This window comes from Canis lupus, chromosome 22 (genome assembly GCF_048164855.1).
Source record: "Canis lupus baileyi chromosome 22, mCanLup2.hap1, whole genome shotgun sequence".
Taxonomy (NCBI): domain Eukaryota; kingdom Metazoa; phylum Chordata; class Mammalia; order Carnivora; family Canidae; genus Canis; species Canis lupus.
The window spans coordinates 39,742,996-39,767,762 of NC_132859.1; the positions used below are offsets into that span (position 1 = coordinate 39,742,996).

The 24,767-nt window shown below is 39.0% G+C and overlaps 1 protein-coding gene across 3 annotated transcripts in view; it reads right to left on the reverse strand.

The window, feature by feature from the left end:
• OSBPL10 (oxysterol binding protein like 10) overlaps positions 1-24,767 on the reverse strand; it is a 295,603-nt gene that overhangs the window by 132,978 nt on the left and 137,858 nt on the right. For 2 of the 3 annotated variants that reach the window (XM_072793106.1, XM_072793108.1), the window contains one exon: positions 14,710-14,901. The exons of the other annotated variant lie outside the window; for it this stretch is intronic. In XM_072793106.1, coding sequence (XP_072649207.1) covers positions 14,710-14,901 — 192 coding nt within the window. The remainder of the gene's footprint in view (positions 1-14,709; positions 14,902-24,767) is intronic. 3 annotated transcript variants of the gene reach the window in all.

The window sequence follows — 24,767 nt, forward strand, 5'->3', positions numbered from 1 at the left end:
GGTTCTCAGAGGACGGATGAGAGGTTTAGGGGGACATCCCACAGCTAGGATGTTCAGTGGATAATAAATGAATGTTCCATGCAGATGACCTATGAATTTTTCAAAATAGATAAGGTGGCCCTGTGCTTAAAAGGAAAAAAAAACAGAAGACATTGATAAATGAAACTAAAAAAGACACAAATAATGGAAAGATATCCTATATACATGGATTAGAGAAAAAAAAATTGTTGAAATGTCCCCACTTCCCAGTCTACAAATTCAATGCAATCTCTATCAAGATTCCAATGACATTTTTCACAGAAATAGAATGGTTCTAAAATTTGTGTGGAACCACAAAAGACCTCATGTACCACAGCCATCTTGAGAAACAAGCACAGAGCTGGAAGCACTGTGCTCCCAGATTTCAAAGTATATTACAAAGCTATAGTAATCAAAATAGTATGGTATTGGCATAAAAACAGACACACAGGTCAGTGGAAGAGAATACCAAGCCCAGAAACAAAATCACAACTATATGATCAATTGGTTTGCAACAAAGGTGCCAAGAATATACAGTGGAGAGAGAACAGGCCCTTTAATAAATGATGCTGGGAAAACTGGACAGCACAAAGAATAAGACTTGACCATTATCTTAAACTACACACAAAAATTAACTCAAAATGGATTAGACTCGAACTGAAAACTCGACACCATAAAACTTCTAGAAGAAAAAGAAAGGTGCTAATGAACTCCTTGACATCAGTCTTGACAATGATTTTTTTAATCTGACACCAAAAGCAAAAATAAACTACTGGGAATACTTCAAACTAAAGTTTCTACACAGCAAAGTAAACCATCAACAAAACAAAAAGGTAACCTACTGAATGGTAGAAAGTAACTGCAAATCATATAAATGATTAGGGGTTAATATCCAAAATATATAAAGAACACATACAACTCAATAGTAAAAAAATAGTAAAAACAAAACTATATATATATATTATATATAATTTAAAAACAGGCAGAGGATCTGAATAGACATTTTTCCGAAAGAAGACAAACAGATGGCCAACAGGTACATGAAAAGATGTTCGTCATCACTCATCAGGAAAATGTAAACCAAAACCACAAGATCTCATCTCACACCTATTAGAATGATTATTATCAAACAGACGTATGTTAGAGAGGATGTGGAGAAAAGGATCCCTTTTGCACTGTTGGTGAGAAGGTAAACTGGTACAGCCACCGTGGAAAATACTACAGAAGCTTCTCAAAAAATTAAAAACAGAACTACCACATAATCCTGCAATTCCATTTCTTTTTGTCCAAAGAAAACAAAAACACTAATTCAAAAAGATATATGCACCCCCATGTTCACTCTAATGTTACTTACAACAGCCAAGATAAAGACAACAACCTAAGTGTCCATTGACGAGTGATAAATATCATAAATATATAAGGGAATATTATTCGGCCATCAAAAAGAATGAAATTTTGGCATTTGTGACAATATGGATGGGCCCAGAAGGCTTTATGCTCAGTGAAATAAGTCAGAGAAATACAAATACTATATGATCTCACCCATATGTGGAATCTTTAAAAAAAAAAACAAAACAAAAAAAAAACAAGCTCATACATAAACAGATTGGGGGGTTGCCAGAGACAGGGGGTGGGAGTAGGGGAAATGAGTGAAGGGGGTCAAAGTCATGAAATAAATGAAGCCATGGGATGTATTATACAGCAGAGTAACACAGTTACAAGCTATATTGCCAGGGCACCTGGCTATCTAATCAGAAGAGCATGCAACTCTTAATCTTGTGATGGTGGAGTCAAGTCCTAGATTGGGTACAGAGATTAAATAAACTTTAAAAAATAATAATACTGTATTGCATATTTGAATGCTGTTGAAAGAGTAGACCTTAAAAGTCCTTGTCACAAGAAAAAGAAACATACCATAACTATGTATGGTGTCAGGTGTTAACTAGACTTACTGTGGTCATTTCACAATATACAAATATATATACAAATATTAATTATGTTTACACCTGAAACTAATGTTATATGTCAATTATACCTCAATTAAAAAAAAAAAAAGAAGAGCAGTTCAAGTAATAGCACATAGAGATCTAGTGCCTTCAACAGCTAGTAGAATTGGATTAATGACTTTTGAAGAAGATAATATACAAAATGTTAAACTGTGAAGTTGTAAATAGGTAACTTCTATATTCTGCACAAATATAGGGAACCTAGGCTATGTAGGAGTAGACAGTGAACCATGATGTCAGAGATTGGAGTAAATCTGATCTCAGCAATATGTTTTAGTATTATTAACATGAAACTAATTTTAAGTCAACTTTAAGAAGTAATCTATCTACAATAAAACCCAATTTAAGTACATTTCAGTAAGTCTGATAAATTTATCTAACTGTGTAATCACCACCACAATCAAGATATAGAACATTTCAAAAAATATATATATATAGAACATTTTGTCACTCCGAAAAGTCCATCCCTCTACCCTACCCTTTAAATGAATAACCCAGAAAAAATTCAGATCAAAGCAACAAAAAATGATTATGGTCTTGGCAGGAGGGGAAAGAGGTGGCTAAAGAAGGTGGGTAATTGGGGTGCCTGGCTGTGTTGGTCGGAAGAACATATGACTCTTGATCTCGGGGTCCTGAGTTGAAGCCCTGCACTGGGTATAGAGATTACTTAAAAATAAAATTTAAAAAAAAAAAAAAAAAAAAGGAGCAGGACCTGGGTGGCTCAGTCAGTCAAGCATCTCCCTTTGGTCAGGTCATGATTTCAGGACCCTGGGTTCTAGCCCCACAACATCCCAGCAGGGAGTCTGCTTCTCCCTCTCTCCAACCCCTCCCCCCACTCCACATGCTCACGCATGTGCGCGCACACTCTCTCTCTCTCTCTCAAATAAAATCTTAAAAAAAAAAAAAACTAGGAAGAGGGCAGCCCTGGTGGCCCAGCAGTTTAGCGCCGCCTTCAGCCAGGGTTGTGATCCTGGAGACCCGGGATCAAGTCCCACATCAGGCTCTCTGCCTGGAGCCTGCTTCTCCCTCTGCCTGTGTCTGTGCCTCTCTCTCTCTCTCTCTCTCTCTCTCATGAATGAATAAATAAATAAATCTTTAAAAAAAAAAAAACTAGGAAGAATTGTTTAAAAAAAGAAAAAAGGAAGGTGGTAGTTAAGAATACTCTATAATTAACCTGCAACTTTTATTTTTTTATAATAAATTTATTTTTTATTGGTGTTCAATTTGCCAACATACAGAATAACACCCAGTGCTCATCAAGTGCCCCCCTCAGTGCCCATCACCCACTCACCCCCACCCCCCGCCCTCCTCCCCTTCCACCACCCCTAGTTCGTTTCCCAGAGTTAGGAGTCTTCATGTTCTGTCTCCCTTTCTGATATTTCCCACTCATTTCTTCTCCCTTCCCTTCTATTCCCTTTCACTATTATTTATATTCCCCAAATGAATGAGACCATATAATGTTTGTCCTTCTCCGATTGACTTATTTCACTCAGCATAATACCCTCCAGTACCCACCATTTGCTTCAACCTGCAACTTTTAATTGTTCAAGTACCTAATAGGGGTTAGAAAAGGGAAAAACCAGTGTCTTATTTCTACTTCTACTACTGTGAGCCTCTAGGAAAAAAAACAGTGTCTTCCACAGAATTCACCAAGAATAAGATCACAGAGCACACAAGGTCTGAGTGTGGCTTGAGTACCAAAGGAAGAACCTGGCCAATTTCCCTCTTTGCTCACTCAATATCCAAAATGTGTCATTATCTCAAGGGTGTAGAGCACTTATAGAAAGGCTTCTTGTATTAAATTGCCATATAAAGTGAAAACAGGCAGAAGTCCTTTATGTCACAGAACTACTGTGACATAAAATAATCGGCCACTTAGCTTCCTTTTGAGTGCAAAGCTTCAAAAGTGCCTGAATCATGAATTTTTTGTGAGCCTGAGACACACATAGGTAGACAGAGGTTCCTCCACTATATATATAATCTTGCTCAGCAATATTCTTATCATAGGTAGAAAAGTTTGTGAGGTATAAAATCAGTTTACCCAGATGCTGAATCCAGGAGTGACTCTTCCAGGGGTCCTGGTGGCTCTGGAGCTCAGGGGGTACAGGTCTATATGAAGACATAGCCAGTCCCGCCTGGCCTTACCTCTGGTGAATCCCTATTGCTACTAACTATGGTAGTACTGAAAAATTTTCCTATTAGCTTAATCAACCACCTAGTTTCTCAAGTCCCTGGACAACAGTCTGGGTTTCATATCATACCCCTTATCAGTGACCCAGCACTAGACCCAAGTGAGTGCAGTAGCCAAGCATGGTCTGAATGGTGATAGACAAGCTCTGTTAGCATTCCAGAAATAGGCTCAAGGGTGGTCTCAGAGGACAGACATGTATTGTAAAACTACAAGAGAGTGATGACTACAAGTGACTACAAGTGACTACAAGTGATCCTAGACTATAAGTCTAGGATGCTTGTGATGACTAATTTTGTGTGTGCACTTGGCTGGGGCACGGTGCACAGATATTTGGACAAACATTATTCTGGATGTTGTTATGAGAGGATCTTTGGTAGACTTTGAGCAAAGCAGATTGCCCTCCATAATGTGAGTGGGCTCATCAAACCAGCTGATGACTTGAGTAGAACAAAAAGACTAACCCCCCCCCCCCCCCCCCCGAGCAAGAGGAAATTCTGCTAGTAGATGGCCTGCAGACTTGAACTGAAATTCTGCCTCTTCCCTTGGTCTCCAGTCTGCAAGCCCATCTGCTAGATTTTGGACTTGCCAGCCTCCACAATCACATGACCTAGTTCTTCAAACTGCTCTCTTTCACTCTGTGTACATAGAGTTGGCCTTTGAACAACACAGGGATCAGGGGTGCTGGCCCCCTGCACAGCTTAAAATCCATGTATAACTTTTTGACTCTCTAAAACTTAACTACTAATAAACTACTGTCGACCTGAAGCCTTATCAGTAACAGTTGATTAACACATATTTTGTATGTTTTATGTATTATATACCATATTCTTACAGCAAAGTAAACTAGAGAAAAAAGTTATTAAAATGTTAAAGATACATTTATAGTTCTATACTGTATTTATCCAAAAAAAAAAAAAATCAACATAAGTGGGCCCATGCAGTTCAAACTCATATTGTTCAAAGGTCCACTGTATATAGACACATACATCTACACACACTCCCACCCCCTCAGTGGTTCTGCTTCTCTGGAGAACCCTGATTAATGCACCATAGCAGCTCTCCCGGCAACCACTGGGAGGTGTCCAGTTTGTGACTTAGCTACTCATACTCAGTTGGCAGCAGTTCGTTTTGCTAATTCTCCACCTCTTGGCATCTGTGTGCTTCCCATTCATGCTCTAAAAGGGTGGTTAATCTCATTCTAGAGTCCCACTTAAGTCCACCTCAAATTTCAATGGCCAGGCTGGAAATAAGGCTGAAAGCTCATCTGATCAGCTTTGGTCAGAATGGTGGAATCACAAGGCACAAAACTCGAAAAACTGTTCATCATGAACCACTCAAACCATAACCCCTCTTTTTTTAACTGGCAAGACAACAGCACCCAGGGATTCAATCAAACATTCACCTAACCGTATCTGTGAGGTGTTCTATAGATGTGATTAAAACCCATCAGCAGTTGACTTTCAGTAAGAAAGATTACCTACATAAATTTGGGTAGGCCTGATTCAACTGTAAGGTCTGAAGAGCAGAGCTGAAGCTTCTGTGAAGCAGTAGCAATTTTTTGTGTAGATCCTCACTTCAGACAGCGCCTTAAGGGGTCCCGTCTGCCCTGCGATCTTGGGCCTGCCTAGACAGACCCCATACTTGCACATGAGCCAATTCCTTACAATAAATCTCATAATGTGGATCCCCTATCGGTTCTCTTTCTCTGTTTGAAACCTGGCTGCGACACCTCTCTCTGTCTAAACCTCATTATGCCTCAGTTCCCCATCTGTAAAAATAGGGACAACAACAATAGTATCTACCTCACAGGGCTGACTTGAGGAGTGTGAAGTAAAGCTGCGCACAGTACCAGGCACAGAGTAAGGTTTCAATGAGTATGAAATATTATTGTCCCTGTAACTGTCACTATTGTTAATGAATCCATGTCTTTTGAGAAGGAGTTTATTTGTTAGTGGGAGATGAAGAAAAATAATTATAACCAAGATATTTGTTAAAAATATAAGGAGACATAAAGTGCATCAAGAATTAAGAAAAGAAATACCCAAGCATGTCTGGGGCACAGTGGAAGGTAGCCTCCACAAGTACATAATACATTTGACCCCAAGTTCTATGCTGCTTCTGCTCTGGGACTAGGAGTCTCCTAAAAATATACTACAGGGGAAGAAACTCCCTCTTCAGCAAAAGGCTTTAATCAAATCAGTGGAGGAGTGTTTCACAATAGTTAGGATTCCCTTCATGGAAAATCACTCATTTAGTCAAATTTTTATTGAGCACCTACTATGTACCAGGAGCTGTCCTAAGGCTGTGAGGAATAAAAGTTAAAAAAAAAAAAAAAAAAAAAAAAAAACTTCTATATGAAGGGACAAGAAGCGTCATATAATAAATAAGTAAATGCCTAATTTCCAAATGTTACAAGATAATAAAAGAGCCTGACAAGAGATTCGAGTGAGAGCCCCACTTTGGGTATAGACATAAAAAAATAAAATCTTTTTTTTTTTTTTTAAGATTTTCTTTATTTATTCATGACACACACACACACACACACACACACACACACAAAGACACAGGCAGAGGGAGAAGCAGTCTCCTTGCAGGGAGCCCGACGTGGGACTCGATCCCGGGTCTCCAGGACTACTTCGGCTTGGGCCGAAGGTGGCGCTAAACCACCAAGCTACCTGGGCTGCCCAAAAAATAAAATCTTTTTTAAAAAAAGAGAGAGAGAGGTGCCTGGGTGGCTCAGTGGTTGAGCATCTGCCTTCGGCTCAGGGCGTGATCCCAGGGTTCTGGGATCAAGTCCTGCATTGGGCTCCCAGTAGGGAGCCTTCTTCCCCCTCTGCCTGTGTGTCTGCCTGTCTCTGTGTGTCTCTCATAAATAAATAAATGAAATCTTTAAAAAAAGAGAGAGAGAGAGAGAGAATCAAGTGAGAGAAGAGGGATTTGTGTTACAACCAACTAGGCTAGAACCTCGCTTTCAACAAAATGAATGAGGTGAGGAACAGAAAATTATGAACAATCCTAGCTTTCTGGGAGACGGCGCAAGTTACATCTTTGGCAGTTAATTCTGCCTTCAGCCTCCCCCAGCTTCAACATTACAGGGAGTCTTGCCCTGAGCCAGTTAAGACATCCTTCTCCCAGAGCAGCAGGTTGGGAGACACAAGTTGAAGGCTACTGGAGACACTATCTCATCATTTTGCTTGTGGTGGTGTTCACCTGAACTGCTATTACTGTCAAAATCCAATGACTCAAAACAGAGGGTCTCCAAGATGTTCCATGGACCACCCAAATATCCGTTTCAAATTGCATGGATACAGAGGCTAACGAGAGATTGCCATGGTGGTCATAAATACTCCCTATTCCAAGTCAACTTGCTTCACCATCAATAAACATCCATCTTACCTCCTAAAGTAAATCTGCATTAATAAAGTGTTGCTTTTATATAGTAAGGATCTATAGTATTTCTACTAAAACAACATTCTGGTGCTTTTAAAACATTCAGAAACTACAGCTATCAACTAATCCTGCATTACAATTTTTGAAAACTGAAGTCTGGAGCAGACCTACTTTGAAAGATGGCAAATTGCTAGTAAAAATGCATGCACAGGTTAGTTGTCAACATTTATCCAAAAAAAAAACAAAAAAAAAGTGCACCGAAGAATTAATTTGGGGCTTTTCTTTTTCCAAATAATCGTTCTGTTCACACAAAGGATAAATGCACTTTATCCCTTAAATGCAGTTTCCCTGGTGATGGAACTGCTCACATTCAATGCTGCCAGTACTGACCGCTACCTTAAAATTGATCAGCTAATAAAATTTGTTAGGGAGATATTTGACAGTGACTGCTTCCATAACAAAGGCTGCACACGAATCAAGGTTTCTAACCAGGCATTCATGACATCCAGGTGCACCAGGATCAAACTAAACCATCCTGAAGGGAGAGAGTACTGAGCAGATATCATGTATAAAGATGACACCTTCATTAAAAGGCCTTCCTTTGTATGTGTATTAAATAAATATGCAATAACATGAAGAAACATATTCATATAGCAGGAACCACATAAACACACATCTGCACATATTATACTCTGAAAGGTTTATTTAAAACTATATTAAGTGACACAGTCTTGATACAGTTTACCTACCTAATGTAAACCAATGCAACACATGGCTCTCTCTTCAAAAGGATATGTGCTTGGAAGCAAGTCAACAATAGTGTAAGGGAAGGATAATTCCTACACGTCAATAAATTACCATGGAAAGCTTAATTAAAACTAAATTTATGCCTCACACATACCCATTACGATGCAACAGCATGACCTCTTCCCTCATCAAGTTCCAGAATCCAGACACAGTCTCCCAGCTGAATTAACTGTATTTTTTTTTTAAGTCAAATGTCAAAATGAAAACATTATTTGGTCAAAGACACAAGAACCTGGGCTCTTCCAAGTTTATTCTGTTTCTCAAATATTTGTTATGTCCAAGCCTATTACCATATTTGGAGTCAAATTTTTTTTTAGCAGGTATCCTCTTTAGAGAATTTTAAACACTAATCCAAGGAAGAAAATAGTTAAAGTAAAACCCGTGTAGACCACACACAGTCCCACACATACACCCAAATCCATGCACATACACAATCATACACATGCCCTCATGCTTGCACACACACCAATCAATTCTTCAGGGGTCACTTTTGGGAAACAGTAACGAAGAATTAGGAAAAGAAGAAATATCTTGACTTTCCTGTTTCATATTCTTCTACTCAATTCATTTGTGAATATGTAGTAGGGTTGTATTTTTTCAGAAGCACCCAGCAAACAAGAATTTGATGAAAATCACACTGTACTTATACCAAATGAACTTGTGGCCATTTAAGTAAAAATAAGCCATATTAAAACCCGTAATAATGTCACTAAAAGTATAAAAGTTAATTCAAGTAAGTGCCATAATTTTAATCATCGTATGCTTAAACAGCTGAGGACTCAAATTTACTTTTTTTTTTTAATATTTTATTCATTTATTCATGAGAGACAGAGAGAGAGAGAGAGAGAGACAGAGAGAGAGAGAGGCAGAGACACAGGCAGAGGAAGAAGCAGGCTCCACACAGGGAGCCCGACGTGGGACTCGATCTCGGGGCCCCAGGATCAGGTCCTGGGCTGAAGGCGGTGCTAAACCACTGAGCCACCCAGGCTGCCCTCAAATTGATTTTTAAAAATATTTCAGAACCTATTTATAAAACAATTCCAGTGGCACATTCAGAGGCTTGCACCATCATCCCTTTCCCTTGGTCAACTAGACAGGAATATCTCCACCCAGTGCTCTCATTGTCAGAGAAAATCGTGTGAATACCTGACTCCACTCCTCGCCAGTCACCATCCACTGTGTATGGGTACCCAAGCAACCCTTGACGTCTCCACATTCTGTTTCTAAACCACTCTAACTGCTAGAAAAATGGGTCCTCAAATCAATTTGTGAAACCAGCATGCCCAGCAGTTGTGCTAGGGCTAAAAGAGGCAAAGATGAATAGGACGTGGCTTTTAGCATAAAAATCATCTGGGGGGCTCCTGGGGAGCTCAGTGGGTTAAGCATCTGCCTTCCACTCAGGTTGTGATCTCAGGATCCTGGGATTGAACCCCACCTAGGGCTCTGCACTCAGCGGGGAGTGTACTTATCTCTCTGTCCCTCCTCGCACCCTACCCTTCGCTTGTGCTTGCACTCTGTAATAAATAAATAGTCTTTAAAAAAAAAAATCCAGCCTGACACATAGTACGCACTCAGTACCTGTAGAATAGGTAGAGGAATGATGGAGTAAGCTCACAACCAAGAGCAAAGCTAAGAAATGCAAGGCAAGCCACAAACAGGAGGCACATAATTTTAAATTCTCTAGTAGGCACACTTAAAAAGGTAAAAAAAAAAAAAAGGGGGGGGGGGAACCAGGTAAAATGAATTTTAATATATTAATTTCACCTAACCCTAGAAAATAATTTCCACATTCAATGAGTATTAAAACACTATTATGAAAGAAAACATTTGAAATGAAACATAATGAAATGAAAACATAATAAGAGTAAACATTTTACCTTTTCTGGCACTACTTTGAAATACAGTGTACATTTCACATTTATAGTAATCTCAGTGCAGGCTAGCACATTCCAAAAGTGCATAAGCCCCACCTAAGTGGTGGCTCCCTCAGAAGAGAATGCAAGGGACAGAGTATTTCCATCATGGCAGAAAGTTCTAGTTGGGCAACACACCTCCCACTGAAGGCAGTAAGTGCATGGTGGGGATGAGCAAGCATGCTGTAGGCAGGACATAGAGATGAACAGACTATGGAAGGCCTTGTTTGCCATGCTGAAGAGTACAATCTTTATTCTACGGACAGCAAGGGGTAAAAGAGTGATAGAATTTTTTTAAAAAGTCAGTGGTGATCAGTGGTTTACAAAACACATATTCATAGGCTAGAATCAATCCATGATGAATATTCTTCCAATTCAAGATAAAACATTAAAAACAGGAGAAATGCAGTATGTTTTTCATAAAACTAAATTTATTCAGTGCAACAAGTAGCTCTTTATTCAGAAATTATATGCCTTGGAGGTGATGAAGTGTGGTGAGGGGGTGGGCATTAAATGAGCTTTTCTGAGATTGCAGTAACAACAGATTGTCACTATGCTTTAAAAATGCCCTTGCTGGTCAAATTTTAATAGTTGCAACATCATGCTGCTCCCAAAATTCTACTTTTATATTTTAGTTTGCAAATAAAATCCAAAATCCTGGAACTACCAGGTTTAAACAATTTTTGGACTTTACTAAGAGGGACACAGGGTCCAATGTGCACATATTCTTCTGTATCGTGATTTTCTTATTTCATACACATGTGCATGTAGTCATAATGCTTACACATGACCTTTTTTTAAGGCTCCCCACCCAATGTGGGGCTTGAACTCACAACCAAGATTAAGAGTCACATGCTGTACCGACTGAGCCAGCCAGGTGCCCCTCTTACACACGACTTTTATCTTAAGTTGCTACACAGTGATTCAGTATCTAATGTGAATTATTATTTATTCAGTCATTTCCATGATGTTCTGTGTTGGATCTATTACTTTACTAGTATGAATAGCTTTCCCCAAATTACTTTCTTCCTCCAACCCCAATTCCATGGATTAGTTCCTCAGAGTATAGTTCTCAACAGGAAATATATGGGTCAATGGCAATGAATAGCTTTGTTTTGTGCTTGGGTCTTACAGATTAAAAAGACAATATGAAGCACTACCAGTATTTTTTTTTTTAAAGATCTTACCTATTATTTGTTCATAAGACACAGAGAGAGAGAGAGAGAGAGAGAGGCAGAGACATAGGCAGAGGGAGAAGCAGGCTACTCGAGGAGAGCCTGGTGTAGGACTCCATCCTGGCACTCCAGGATCATTCCCTGAGCCGAAGGCAGACACTCAACTGCTGAGCCACCCAGATGTCCCACCAGTATTTCTTAACAGCCTAACCTATAATGGGCCATAATTATTTCTGATATTGATAAACAAAGTAGTCTTAATTTTCATTTCTTGAATTCCTAACAAAGATATGCCTATTATTTCAAATTCCCTATACTCATCTTTCCTAACAATTTCTAGTGAGGACTTTGCGTATTGACCTTTAAGATCTCAATTCTTTATATTTTGTAGGATAACCATTTAATCTTTAAAAGTGTCCTATTATCTTCCCCCATGCTATGTGATTTCATTTAATATTTATTCTATTGCCTCTGGCCAGACTATTTTTCCTTTTTTTTTCCCTTCAGATATTCAGGCACATCTGTCTTGTGTATGATGATTTTCTTCATTGCTTCAGTGGTCCTAAGTTTATCTCCCCTATACAGCTGGGTTAAAAATGCTATTCCATTTTCCTCTAGTTATTTTATAGATAAATACAGTGGAATCCAAAGTCAAGTCCTTTTTTACTCTGAAATTAATATACTTTTAAAACTGCAGAACTTTCTAGTATGAGTGAAATTTTCTCAGATTGCTCCCAAGGTGGATCTGTCCACATCATAATGACAGATGTCACCAAACAGCTACACTTCTCTAATCAGGAGTGAAGCTGAACAGGATATCTGAGAATCAGGACTTTTACCTCTTCCCTCAGAGGTGTTCAGCACCCTACAATTCTCTCAACTGCCACTGTTGACACTAACGCCTCAACAAGCTCACTTAAAATTAGATTTCAGCAAGAAAGGTCACCAGTAGACAAAAGCAACTGCCTGACGAAATACACAATTTCCCAGGGGTACAAAAATCCAATCACTATAGCTATAGAGGCATTTCACATATTTTTCATATAATGAAATTTCATGGGGAATTTCAATAATCGCCCCTCAAGGGTGGAAAATAGAAAACAATAGGATAAAGGATAAAAGGAGTACATAACGTAATTGTTGGCAAAGCTGAGATCACGCTATATAAATTTTACTTACCTATACATGTAACAGAAAAAATAACCCAGAAGTAAATTTATTGAAAGCTTAAATAATGCTTATCTGAAAGGAGGTAGGACTATGGGTAATTCTGATTTTCTTCTTTAGACTTCTTGTGCAATAGATATTTGGCATTATATACTTTATATAATTATTTTTATACACATATGCCTAAAGAACATACTTTTATTCTTTTCAAAATGACTTTTTAAAAAATGGAGGTAGAAAAGATTTGGGCATTATGTTGCATCATGTGCTACTGAAAATTAAGCTAAGTCACTTCAACTTTTATTTAAACCATGGCTCATTCAATGCAAGCACCTCTGCTTTACTTCATATATTCCAGGCTTCTTAGCATCATTTGTAAGAGTCAGCGTATTAGAGATTTGCTATAATAGAATTCTCAAAATACCATGAACTTTCAACGTGTCTTTTTTCTTTTTCCTTTTTTTTTTTTTTTTTTTTAGGTTGTCATCTCTAAGATGCTTGCAAAAATATTCGCGGTGAGGTCTACATAAAAGCAACTCTCACGGTGTTGCGGTCAAGTTTGTTGGGGTTTTTTTAGTCCTTTTTTGTTAGATAAATAATAAAGCATTTACTGGCAATGATAAATTAATAGAATATTTATGATTTCCTTGAAATACTCCAGCAAAAAAAAAAAAAAAAATGGTAGAGAGAAAACAAGAACAACAGAAAGTTGGCACTGTTGGCACTGGGTCATGGATACCATTATTTTGTTCTACTTTGGGTACAAAGTGTTTCTATAATACAGTTTAAGATGCTGTGGAAACTGAAAAATATGTACAAGTGCATAACTATTCCTCATATCATTCAGTCTATCAAGGTTAAGCTCAGAGCTAAACACCATTTTTTTCTCTTTTTAACATCAGGGTGACTATTTTAAAGGCAGCATTTGATGCCATCTCTCTACTAGGTAATACAGAGTGTGTGCATGTGAAAATCTATCAGGAAAGACAGGTCTTGCATATGTATCTTGCAGACTCAATTCAGAAGATTCCAGATTTTCTGTCCTGGGCCAGTGTCAGACCAATATAGCAGGCTGACACAGCACAACTTGGCCCATGACATTTAGAAAATAAAACAAGATGCGTGCTGACTTGAGCCATAAGACCCTATGCCAGGAGGCCCATTGTGCTGCTCACCACGGGCCAGGGCCCCCTGCTTCCCTCAGAGGATGGGCTGGTTCACCTGCAAGCCAGCTGCAGAGCCAAAAGCCTCAATGCAGGTTGGGCACCAAACACCACTATCATTTATTTCATACAGTCTATTCTTGGGAACAGTTGCAAAGGATGAGATGAACACTAAGGAAGTAGGATCCCCAAACTGATGGTTTCCCAGTGTGTCAAAAGTAAAAATAAAGCATGGTCCCACAGAGGTTTATAAGGCACTCATAGCTGATAGGCTTTCAAGTGCACAGTTACAAGTGAACCTCAAATCTTCCTGGAGAGGAGGCTAAGGCCTGAGTTATTTCCAGTCTATAGATGCCGAAACCCAGATTCAAAGCTTTGAAAGACTTTGCTGCCAAACAAGAGTCTTCGGACTCTGAGGACAGTGCCCCTTCCCTACCTAGCACTCTGCTGAACGTGGTCTCTGATGGGAATGTCACGTCAAGGCAGGCACGTTGCAAGTGAGGAACGCAGATCAAAGGTCTCATGCATCCTGAGTTTCGAAACCACCTCAATTACTTCCTGGCTACCCATGACTGTGTACTGTCTATCCTTTGCTAAGAGCATGGTTGACTCCACTTCAACTTACACCCACATATCTGTGGGTTGGCTTGCCCGGCTTTCTGAGTCTCTCAAACACCTCATTTAACCTGAGACACAGAAACAAATTGTTTTTTCTATAACCAGGAGGCACTGCTATCATGGCTGTGTAGCTGGGAGGTTGGCTACTCTTCATCTCTCTTCGTAATCAAGATGGTACAAGGGAAGGGGAAGTTGGCAGTGCAGTGGTAGCGGCCCTCAGTGCCCGGGGACGACTCAACCTAGAAGGAGAGCAAAGCCTACCTCTCTGACTTCATGAAGCTGGCCAGGATACTGACTCTTGGCTCTTCGGGCAGCTGCAGGCGACTTGTGATGCGTGATTGTGACAACACCGGGGGCCCCCGTGCTGAGGTGTCTCTGGCTACAGGGAGACGCAGGATTGGGCGTTCCATGGGGGAGCAAAGTGAGACTGCGGCTTCGGGAACTTGGAGTCGTCTAGAATAAGCAACAGTTGTCAAAACTCAGCAACCAACCTGCAGAACACAGCTAAGTGTTGGCTTCCATTTATTCTAGACCTCTTCATCTTTCCCCTTCATCTACTTAGAGGAATGAAGGCATGGGGGAAGTCCAGCAACACTGCATGCCCAAATCCCACACTCATTTCAAAGAGCCAACGTCCATTAACCATGCTTCTGGTCTCATCTCCAATGTGTCTCCTGCCCTACTCTATTGGCCATGAAAGGCTACTGGGTCCCCGCCAGATGCCACAGACTATTATGGATCTGTGCCTCTCCATACATTACCTCCTCTTCCTAGAATGTTCTTCCCCTCATGGCTGGCAAACTTCAACTGAACCCTAAAACTCAGCTGTTTCCTGATGTGTGAATCATCTTCTGGTTTGCCTCAGCCTCCCTGCTACTCTCATTCCACTGCAGTGAGATTATATTCATTCTACAGCTACCTTCTTAAAAGTTTTCCAAACTCATTTTTATATCCCCAAGACCTAGCACATGATGACTGTCTAATTTATTAGATACTTAATAAACGTCTGCTGCATGACTAAAAGTCCTTAGTTATCCACCAATGAATCCCCATGTGTTAGTGTAGGGCTCTTATTTCATCCTAAGTGAATATATAATCCAAGTAACAATTTAGTAGAAGATAAAGATGGCAACTCAACCTAGTGGAGATGAATTTTTTCAATAACTGCGATTGAGGTAACTGGGCACCCATCTGAAAAACAAAGTTAGATTCATCTCCCAGATCATAGACCCTAACTGGATCAAAGACATTTTAAAAAGGGGAAAAAAGCACAGGAAGACCTGGAGCCCTGGGGCAAAGGAAAGGCCTAACAGCTCAAAATCCAAATGCCATAAAAGAAAAAACAACAAATTTGACTACCTAAAAAAAAAAAAAAACTTCTTCACAGGAAACCACTTTATTTCTTTTTAAAGATTTTATGTATTTATTTATGAGAGACACAGAGAGAGGCAGAGACACAGGCACAGAGAGGAGCAGACTCCCCACGGAGAGCCCAATGAGGACCCCAGAATCACACCCTGAGCTGAAGGCAGCGGCTCAACCACTGAGAAACCCAGGCATTCCAGAAAACAACTTTAAAAAACCCATTCTCACAGGGGCACTTGGTTGGCTTAGAGTATGTGACTCTTGATCTTGCAGTCATGGGTTCAAGCCCCATGTTGGGTATAGAGATTACTAAATATAAATAAATAAACAAAAACTTTAAAAGAAAAAAGCCCACTCCCTCCACCAACAAAGCCAAACAATAAACTAGGGAAAATATTTTCAACTTGTTTCAAATGCCTCGCCATGCCACTTTATAATTAAGAATGGAAATCCCAGGAATTGATAGGAACAGCAAACTATAAAAATGGGGCAAGATAGGAACAGACAGTTAACATATAAAGTCTTTAAACCGTATGAAACATGTAGAACTGTATTCATTAAATGTAAATGCTGCTTGGAAATGTATCCTTCAATACACCCTGCTCCGAGGGGAAATGGCGTAGGTATCCACCATGAGCCATCACAGAAGGAAGTTTAATGGCAGAGGATGGGAAACAACCCAAAGGTCCAACAGTATGGGACACATTCAATAAATAATGGTACACCTACATAATCTGACACTACCAAGCTGAGAAAGAATGAGAAAGGTCTGTATCATTTGGTCTGGGGAAAAAAAAAATCTCTACACTAGAGAGTTAAGTGAGAAAAAGCAAGGTTCAGATCTGTCATATAGCATGCAAAGTTCTGCATCAAAATGTGAAAAGTATTTTTATTGTTATTTGCTTAAAATTATTTGTTTAAAGCAGAAAAATACCCTAGAAGGAGACCCACAAAACTAAAAAAGTGGCTACTTATTTGTGGAGAAGTAGAGAATGAGAGAAGAACAGAGAGGAAGGGAGACTTTTTTTTTCCCCTCAACTGTCTCTTATGTTCTTTTTGAACCATGTGAACATACTTACCCAAAATTTGCTCAACTCTACAAAGAACTTACATTCTAAATGTTCCTATCCTTCACTTCAGCTTGAGAGAAGGCAGTTCAAGGATATGCTGACTCATACCAGCTTGTGTATTTCAGTGATCAAATATTTACTGAACACCTACTATGTTGTGGTCTCAAGAAGAAAACAGGAGATGTACAGGACAGTCTTTCCTTATAGATGCTTATTGCTGGGAACAGAGGATACAGACAGAAGCACACATACACGAGCACACACACAGTAAGAAAGTGCAGAGCAGGTGTTAATTCAGCAATACAGCCAGAATATGCCAAAGAAAGAGATTCACTAGAGCTGACCTCATTGCACAGCTCTGAGAGTGAAGGATTTGAAGCGTGAGCAGGATTGAAGGAGACAGAGACAGCACCTTCAAAGCGGGTCTTAGCCTTAGGCATAGAGTGACAGTCAACAGTTCTAAAAGCTGTTAAATGTTAATGATCTGTAATTTTCAAACTGTCAAGGGGTTGGGAATGGGGTGTGTGAGGTGGGGTGGAAATCAGACCTCGATATTGTCCTGCAACATCAGAGTAGCTTGTAAAGCTTCTCTGGATTGAACTTGGATATAATTAATAGGAATACAAATATAGTTGGAAAGCAGTGTGTCGCTTTTAAATAGCCTCATATATAGACAATTGGAGAATTTTTTTGTCTAAGAATTACATATACTTTGGTTACAATGAAATACAACAGGCATCTATCTACTTTCTGCTTTAATGTTTTCACTTGGAGTGTGGAGGATGAAAGCAGCTATTTCTTTAATCCTTTAATGACAGTAAATTTGCTTAAGCAGTCAAAGCCTACTGAAATACATTTTGATTGTTTGGGAGGCTTATTCTAACTGAAGAAAAGGTAGCTTTTTCATTGAGCTTTGAAGCCACACGTCCAAGGTTCCCTCCCCTAGCTCTACCAGATTCTAGCACTGTTGACTTCAGTTGAATTATTTGCTTTCTTATTAAGCATCAATTACCTAATCTTTAAAAAAGGAATAATAATATTGACCCTTAAAAGCCATCATGACGATTAAATTAGATCGTTCACATAAAACGCTTAGCACAGTAGAAAACTGTATGGCCAAAGTTTGTTTCTTTCCTTCTATCACTTAAAACTTGATCAATGAAGGCCCTATTGATTTTTAAAATGTTAAGAAGTCACTTAGCAGTGACTGACCTCTTTTTTTTTTTTTTTTAACAGATCAAAGTGGTGATGAAGTCCAAAATATAATTAAATACTAGAGAATCTATATGGTCGGCCATTAAATTGAAAGATTGTAGGGGGAGAAAACATTCTAGATGCTGGGGAGAATAAGAACCCATTTGACATTGGACAGGAAGACAACTCTGGCAAGAAGCACCTCTGCCTGGAGCAGTATCACTGTAAATGCGAATAAATCAAGAAACTCACCCAGAAGCCAAATTATTCCACTGTGAATGTCTAACTTCATGATCATTACTTGAATGGCTGTCAATTCACAAGCAATAAATTTGAGTGGAAAAGCCTTTAATTTCCTATTAACTGTGGGATCCTCATGGTTTAATTCACACTAGTGCCTCCTCTCAGGGTAAATATGAACAAAAAAAGCCTGATTCTTGGTAAATTCCATAGGTCGTCAAGCTCCAGGAGAAAAAGAGAGACCAACAAACTACAACTGCTAAGAACAAGAAGACTCTCTTTCCATGGGCAACCTGTCTAAAATTTCCAGGTTGTGTTTTTTAAATTGTGTTTAGCTATCATATACACTCATCCCTGCTACTATTTTACAACAAAACATTATCAGAGTTTGAGAAACAATATGGCAGGTTTTTATTCCAAATATTTACTTCAGTGAGGGCAACTAGAAATGCCACAAATGCCATCTGTGAAAAATCTGGAGTTAAGGGTAACTGCTTCTCTCCGGGAATAAGATTCACCTTTTACCAGGGGTGCCTGGGTGGCTCAGTTGGTTAGGCGTCTGCCTTCGGCTCAGGTCACGACCCCAGAGTCCTGGGATGGAGCCCCCCATTAGGCTCCCTGCTCAGTGCAGAGGCTGCTTCTCCCTCTGCCTGCTTCTCCCCCTGCTTGTGCTCTGTTAAATACATAAATAAAATCTTAAAAAAAAAATATTCACCCTATACCTAAGAGAATCCATCCTTGTATCTCCTATCCCATATAGCGCCTGCCTGACAAATGGGGGTGATGCCAAAGAAGAGAATGCAGTCCCAGGTGAGACAAAGCGCTGATGCTCACCCTGCCCAGACATTCGACATGCAGTCGGGTTTCACAATATTTACCAACTGCTGGTTTTTCCTACATACTTCATCAGATCCCTTAAATTCCCCCTCTTTGCGAGGAAGACACACCTACATACATTTTGTACTTACTGGCTAAAATGGGCATGAAGGGAAAGGCATGATTGAAATAAAGGGAGAAAGCACTTGAAAGAATATCAAGGGAAATCAAACATTGAGCTGGGAGATACAGTCGAGTCTGGGAAGCTTTACGGCAGAATCACTGAACTATCCAGAAGCTGTGGTTGGGGAACGGTTAAGAGCACAGATTCAAAAGTCAATGGTCTGAGTTCAAATCTCAGCTCCAGCACTCATGAGCTAGGTGGCCTAGTAAAGTAGCATGGCATTTTTGTTTCTAAAATTCTACTTTTTTCCCCCACTTCTAAAATTTTAATATTATCTATCTCACTGAGTTGTTGGAAAATGAAATGAGAAGAGATAGGTAGGGCATGTGCCACATACTTAGCATGAAGTATCATCATTATCATTCATAAATTAATAAAAATTAGGCCTTCAGGCACCAACACAGATGAAAGATTGTTTAATGGTCCCAGAGTCAAATACATGGACTGTTTTCATCAACACTACCTTAAGTAGACACAGTTTTCCCACTTCCGCAATTAAAAAAATAAAAATAAAAAAATAAAGAATAATCATCCTAATTACTTTTTTAAAGAAAAGCAGTTTGCTTCAGGGAAAAAGCACATTTAAAATATGATTTCACATTTGCAAAAATATGTCTGTTGTAGAAGTTAACATGCCTGTAGGTAATGTCAATGCTACATGGGTACTAAAAATAAATAATTAGTTTAAATAAGTAATAGGCAATTTCCCATTAATATTTTGGAATAAAACAAAACCTCAAATAGTAAAGATCACTTGCTGGTCCTAAGACCCTCTTAAAACATACCAGAAGTTATAATTAAGCTTGCTGCAGCTGAAAGTTAAAAACTGAAAAGGAATAAGGGGGGAAATATCTTAAATATACATTTGTGGCAATCACTTCTACAGAAAGTCTTCTGATGGAAAAAAAAAAAATCCCTGAAAGTCAATGATTTATAACAGCATTCAAATGACATTTAATTTGGAGCATATTTTCCTCACTTCCTTGAATTCTGTCCTACTAAAGGGGAAAAAAGACACTATATTTCAAAATAAATAGCCCACGGGAGACAAAAAACAAAACTAGTCTGGGTGTGTCTGTGTGTGTCTGTGTGTGTGTGTGTGTGTAAGATTTTATTTATTTATTTGAGAGAGAAAGAGCAGAAATGGGAGGAGCAAGAGAGGGAAAAGCAGGGTCCCCACTGAGCAGGGAACCTAATTCATGTAGGGCTGGATCCCAGGACCTTAGGATCCCGATCTGAGCCGAAGGCAGACACTTAACAAATCTGATCAACTAAAATCTTTCATTATATTCCTTTCTCTTCCCCCAGAAAAGAAAAAAATTAATGTAGTATTTTCCTAAATATGTGAAAGCTAAGCATAAGAATTGGGATTTATTCCTTTTCTTTCAGAAGTAAGCATACTTCTATCAACAAAAAGGAAAAGCATCAGTTTTTAAAATAGTACAATTAAGGACCTTAAAATCATTCAGAATTTGATTTTCCCATTAGTCAACATCCAATGAAAATGTATAGTGTTATTTTTTTTTAATTTTTTTAAATTTTTATTTATTTATGATAGTCACACAGAGAGAGAGAGAGAGGCAGAGACACAGGCAGAGGGAGAAGCAGGCTCCATGCACCGGGAGCCCAACGTGAGACTCAATCCCGGGTCTCCAGGATCGCACCCTGGGCCAAAGGCAGGCGCTAAACCGCTGCGCCACCCAGGGATCCCCTGGTGTTATTTTTTTTTTTTAAGTAGGCTCCACACTCAATGTGGAGCTTGAACTCATGACCCTAAGATCAAAAGTCACGTGCTCTACTGATTGAGCCAGCCAGCAGCCCTCAAAATTTATGGTGTTTAATCTATTCCACTATTTTGCTTCACAGCTCTATGTGGACCTTTGCATTTGCTTTGCTTTTGGCTTTTTAATATTCTGTTATCCTAAGCTTGCATTAATCAGATCCAAAGTAGGAATAAAAGGTTTTAAAACTGAGACATTTCCCAACTTCATTCCCATGACTAATTTTTCAAAAATTATACTTCGCTTGCTCTACTTTTCCAAATTCTTGCCTTCTTGCAGAAATAAAAGTTTCAGCTTTCAGTTACAAAATCTACTAGGGAAGTCTAGGGAATTTCTTCCATTTTCATCTGCAAATCCTTAATATATCATAAATATTTCCCTCTAATTTTATATCAATACCCTCTTTTAAAGCATATTTGTGTATGTGCCACAAATATGTGCCAACGTGTGCAAAGGGAAAAGAATGGTTTTCCCCAGAGAGGCAGTCTCTAGCCTGCTTCTGATCATGCCTATGTGAACCTGAGATCATACCTACAAATGGCAGATCTTTGAAAAACAGTGCAAACAAATGCATGTAATTCCATTTCCCGCAAGTAAAGGACAAGAAAACTTGACATTTTTCAGTTTGTCTTGTCTCCCAACATTTTCAGCCCCCAAATAAATTCTCTAACAGCTAATCTTTTTTTTTTTTTTAAATTTTTATTTATTTACTTATGATAGTCAGAGAGAGAGAGAGAGAGAGAGGCAGAGACACAGGCAGAGGGAGAAGCAGGCTCCATGCATCGGGAGCCTGATATGGGATTCGATCCCGGGTCTCCAGGATCACGCCCTGGGCCAAAGGCAGGCGCCAAACCGCTGCGCCACCCAGGGATCCCTCTAACACCTAATCTAACCACTCCAGAATCCCTAACCATGCTCTGGCCCAGCCTCCAGCTAGATCAACCTTGCAGGTCTCAGGTACTTGGCCCTTTATCACACACTGCCCTCCCCTCCCCCCCAAACAAAATTCTCCAGCTCTCACTACCTTCCTGATCTAGGCAGTTAAGTGCAACTTCAAGACATTCCACCCACCTACCCTCCTTTCACCCACCATCCACATCCTATATTTGGGAATTTGCAGTTCAAGGGCCAAGTCTCCTTTTGGATGCTTTCTGCTAAAAGCATGAAGATTCTCTCCACTGACCAAGCCCAATTCTCATCTTTTCTCATGCTGTGAAACTATAGAATTTTAGAACTAGGGGAAGAAAAAAAAAAAAAAAAACCCTCAGTCTAGCCTTCTCTTTTGATAGACCTAAAAACATCATTAAAAAGATAAAATTATAAGTATCATTCAAAATTCAAATAAAAAAATCTGATTCAAGGCTCAGCCTCTCCAGGTGGCCCTTCTCAATTACATGAGGATCTAGTTATTTAAATCGCGTTTCACACAAAGTTTGACATTAAAATAATTGATAAAAAGCAAGAAAGCAGATATCTCTTACACATTCCTACTTCTTATCCAACACTTCAATTCACTAACCTATCATTATAAAAATATACACACAACACTGCATTGAAAGCAGGATAAATGTGTACTATATTCTCTTGGAATTACAGATCCTCAAAGAAAATAATTTTATTTTATATATGTTGTTTGCAAATAACATGAAACCAAGATCTTTTAATCCCAGATTGCCATTTTAATTAAAAAAAAATCTGAAAACAAGGACTAGAAAGAAGTTGCCTTAACTTAGTTACATACCAAAAATGAGAGTACCCACAATACTTAAAGATGTTTAGTTTCATTGCTTTTAATTTTAGAAATAAGTATTCCAATATTATCACTGTTTAACATAGTATTGGTGACACTAGCCAATAAGAAAGAAAGAAAGAAAGAGAGAGAGAGAGAAAGAAGGAAGGAAGAGGTAGGAGGATAGGAAAGGAAGGAACAGGGACACCTGGATGGCTCAGTGGTTGAACGTCTGCCTGTGGCTCAGGTCATGATCCCGGGGTCCTGGGATCAAGTCCCACATTGGGCTCCCCACAGGGAGCCTGCTTCTCCCTCTGCCTGTCTCTGCCTCTCTCTCTGTGTCTCTCATGAATGAATACATAAAATCCTAAAAAAAAAAAAAAAAAAGAAAGAAAGAAAAGGAAAGGAACAAAAATGTAACTGGCCCTAGATGTGATTTTACAAAAAAGGGAAAAAAAAAACCTACTGACTACAGCAAAGTTGTCAGATGAACTTAGAGAAGTCCCTAACATTCTTCTGCACCAATAATCACCAAATGAGAAATATAATAGGAAATAAGACATTCATAATAGCAAAAAAATCTATAATGTATAGATATTAATCCAATAAGGAACACATAAGGCCTTTACAGAAAAGTTTTTTAAATCTATTAAAAGAAATCAGTAAGAATCAAGAAAACAGAAATAACACATACCAGGTTAATGAATAAGACTTAATATTATAAAGAAGTCTCATCTCCTGAATTTTATATAATTATTCTAATAAAAATCCAGTAGGAATTTTTGAACAAATCAACAAGTTCCTTATTTTTAAGATTTTATTTATTTACTTGAGAGAGACAGAGAGAGAGAGAGTGTGAGAGAGAAAGAGACAGCATTAATGGGGAGGAGAGGGAGAAGCAGGCTCTCTGGCTAAGCAGGGGACCCAACACGGGGCTCGATCCCAGGACCCCAGGATCATGACCTGAGCCAAGGCAGATGCTTAACCAGCTAGCCACCCAGGTGCCCCATAAATCAACAAATTTATTCTAATATATATACAGAAGAATAAAGGTTTGTGAGGGGCCAAGTTAATTTTGAAAAGGGAGAATCATCTTACCAGATATAAAAATTAAATGACAAAGCCACAATGCTTAATGATTATAGGGTATTCATGCAGAAACTAGTAAGCTTAAAGCTGGAAAAGACAGCATATATAAAAAAAATATGAAACATGGTATACTACAGAAGCAGCATAATAAACCAGTAAAGGGAAGAAATGAGATGGGGAAAGCAAACATAGCTGACTCTGTAACCTCACGGCATATAACAAAGGTAAAAACTGAAATGTAAATAGTAAAACTACAAAACTAATGAAAGAAAATGTGGGAGAGGATCTACATAACTCTGAATGTAGAAAAGCTTTTCTTACAAGACCAAAGTACGAAGCACAAGTTGAACATTTGATGGATTGGACTACATTATAAGGGTTTCTCTTCGACAAGGATTTTTTTTTTAATATTTTATTCATTTTTTCATGACAGACAGAGAGAGAGAGAGAGAGAGAGGCAGAGCCACAGGCAGAGGGAGAAGCAGGCTCCATGCAGGGAGTCTGATGCGGGACTCGATCTCAGGATTCCAGGATCACACCCTGGGCCACAGTCAGGCGCTAAACCGCTGAGCCACCCGGGGATCCCCAACAAGGATATTTCAGACAAAATCAACAAATGTATGGGGACTGGGAGAAGACATTTTAACATCTAGAACATAAGAGGAGTTCCTACAAATAAAAACCAGAATACACTATAAAAATCGACAAAGGATAAGAATAGTCAACCCACAGAAGAAAGATGAATGGCTAACAAATAGATCAAGGAATCAGAGAAATACAAATTAAAATAACTAGATTTTACTCCCACCAGATTTGCCAAAATTAAAGAGTAAAATACTACCATGGAATGG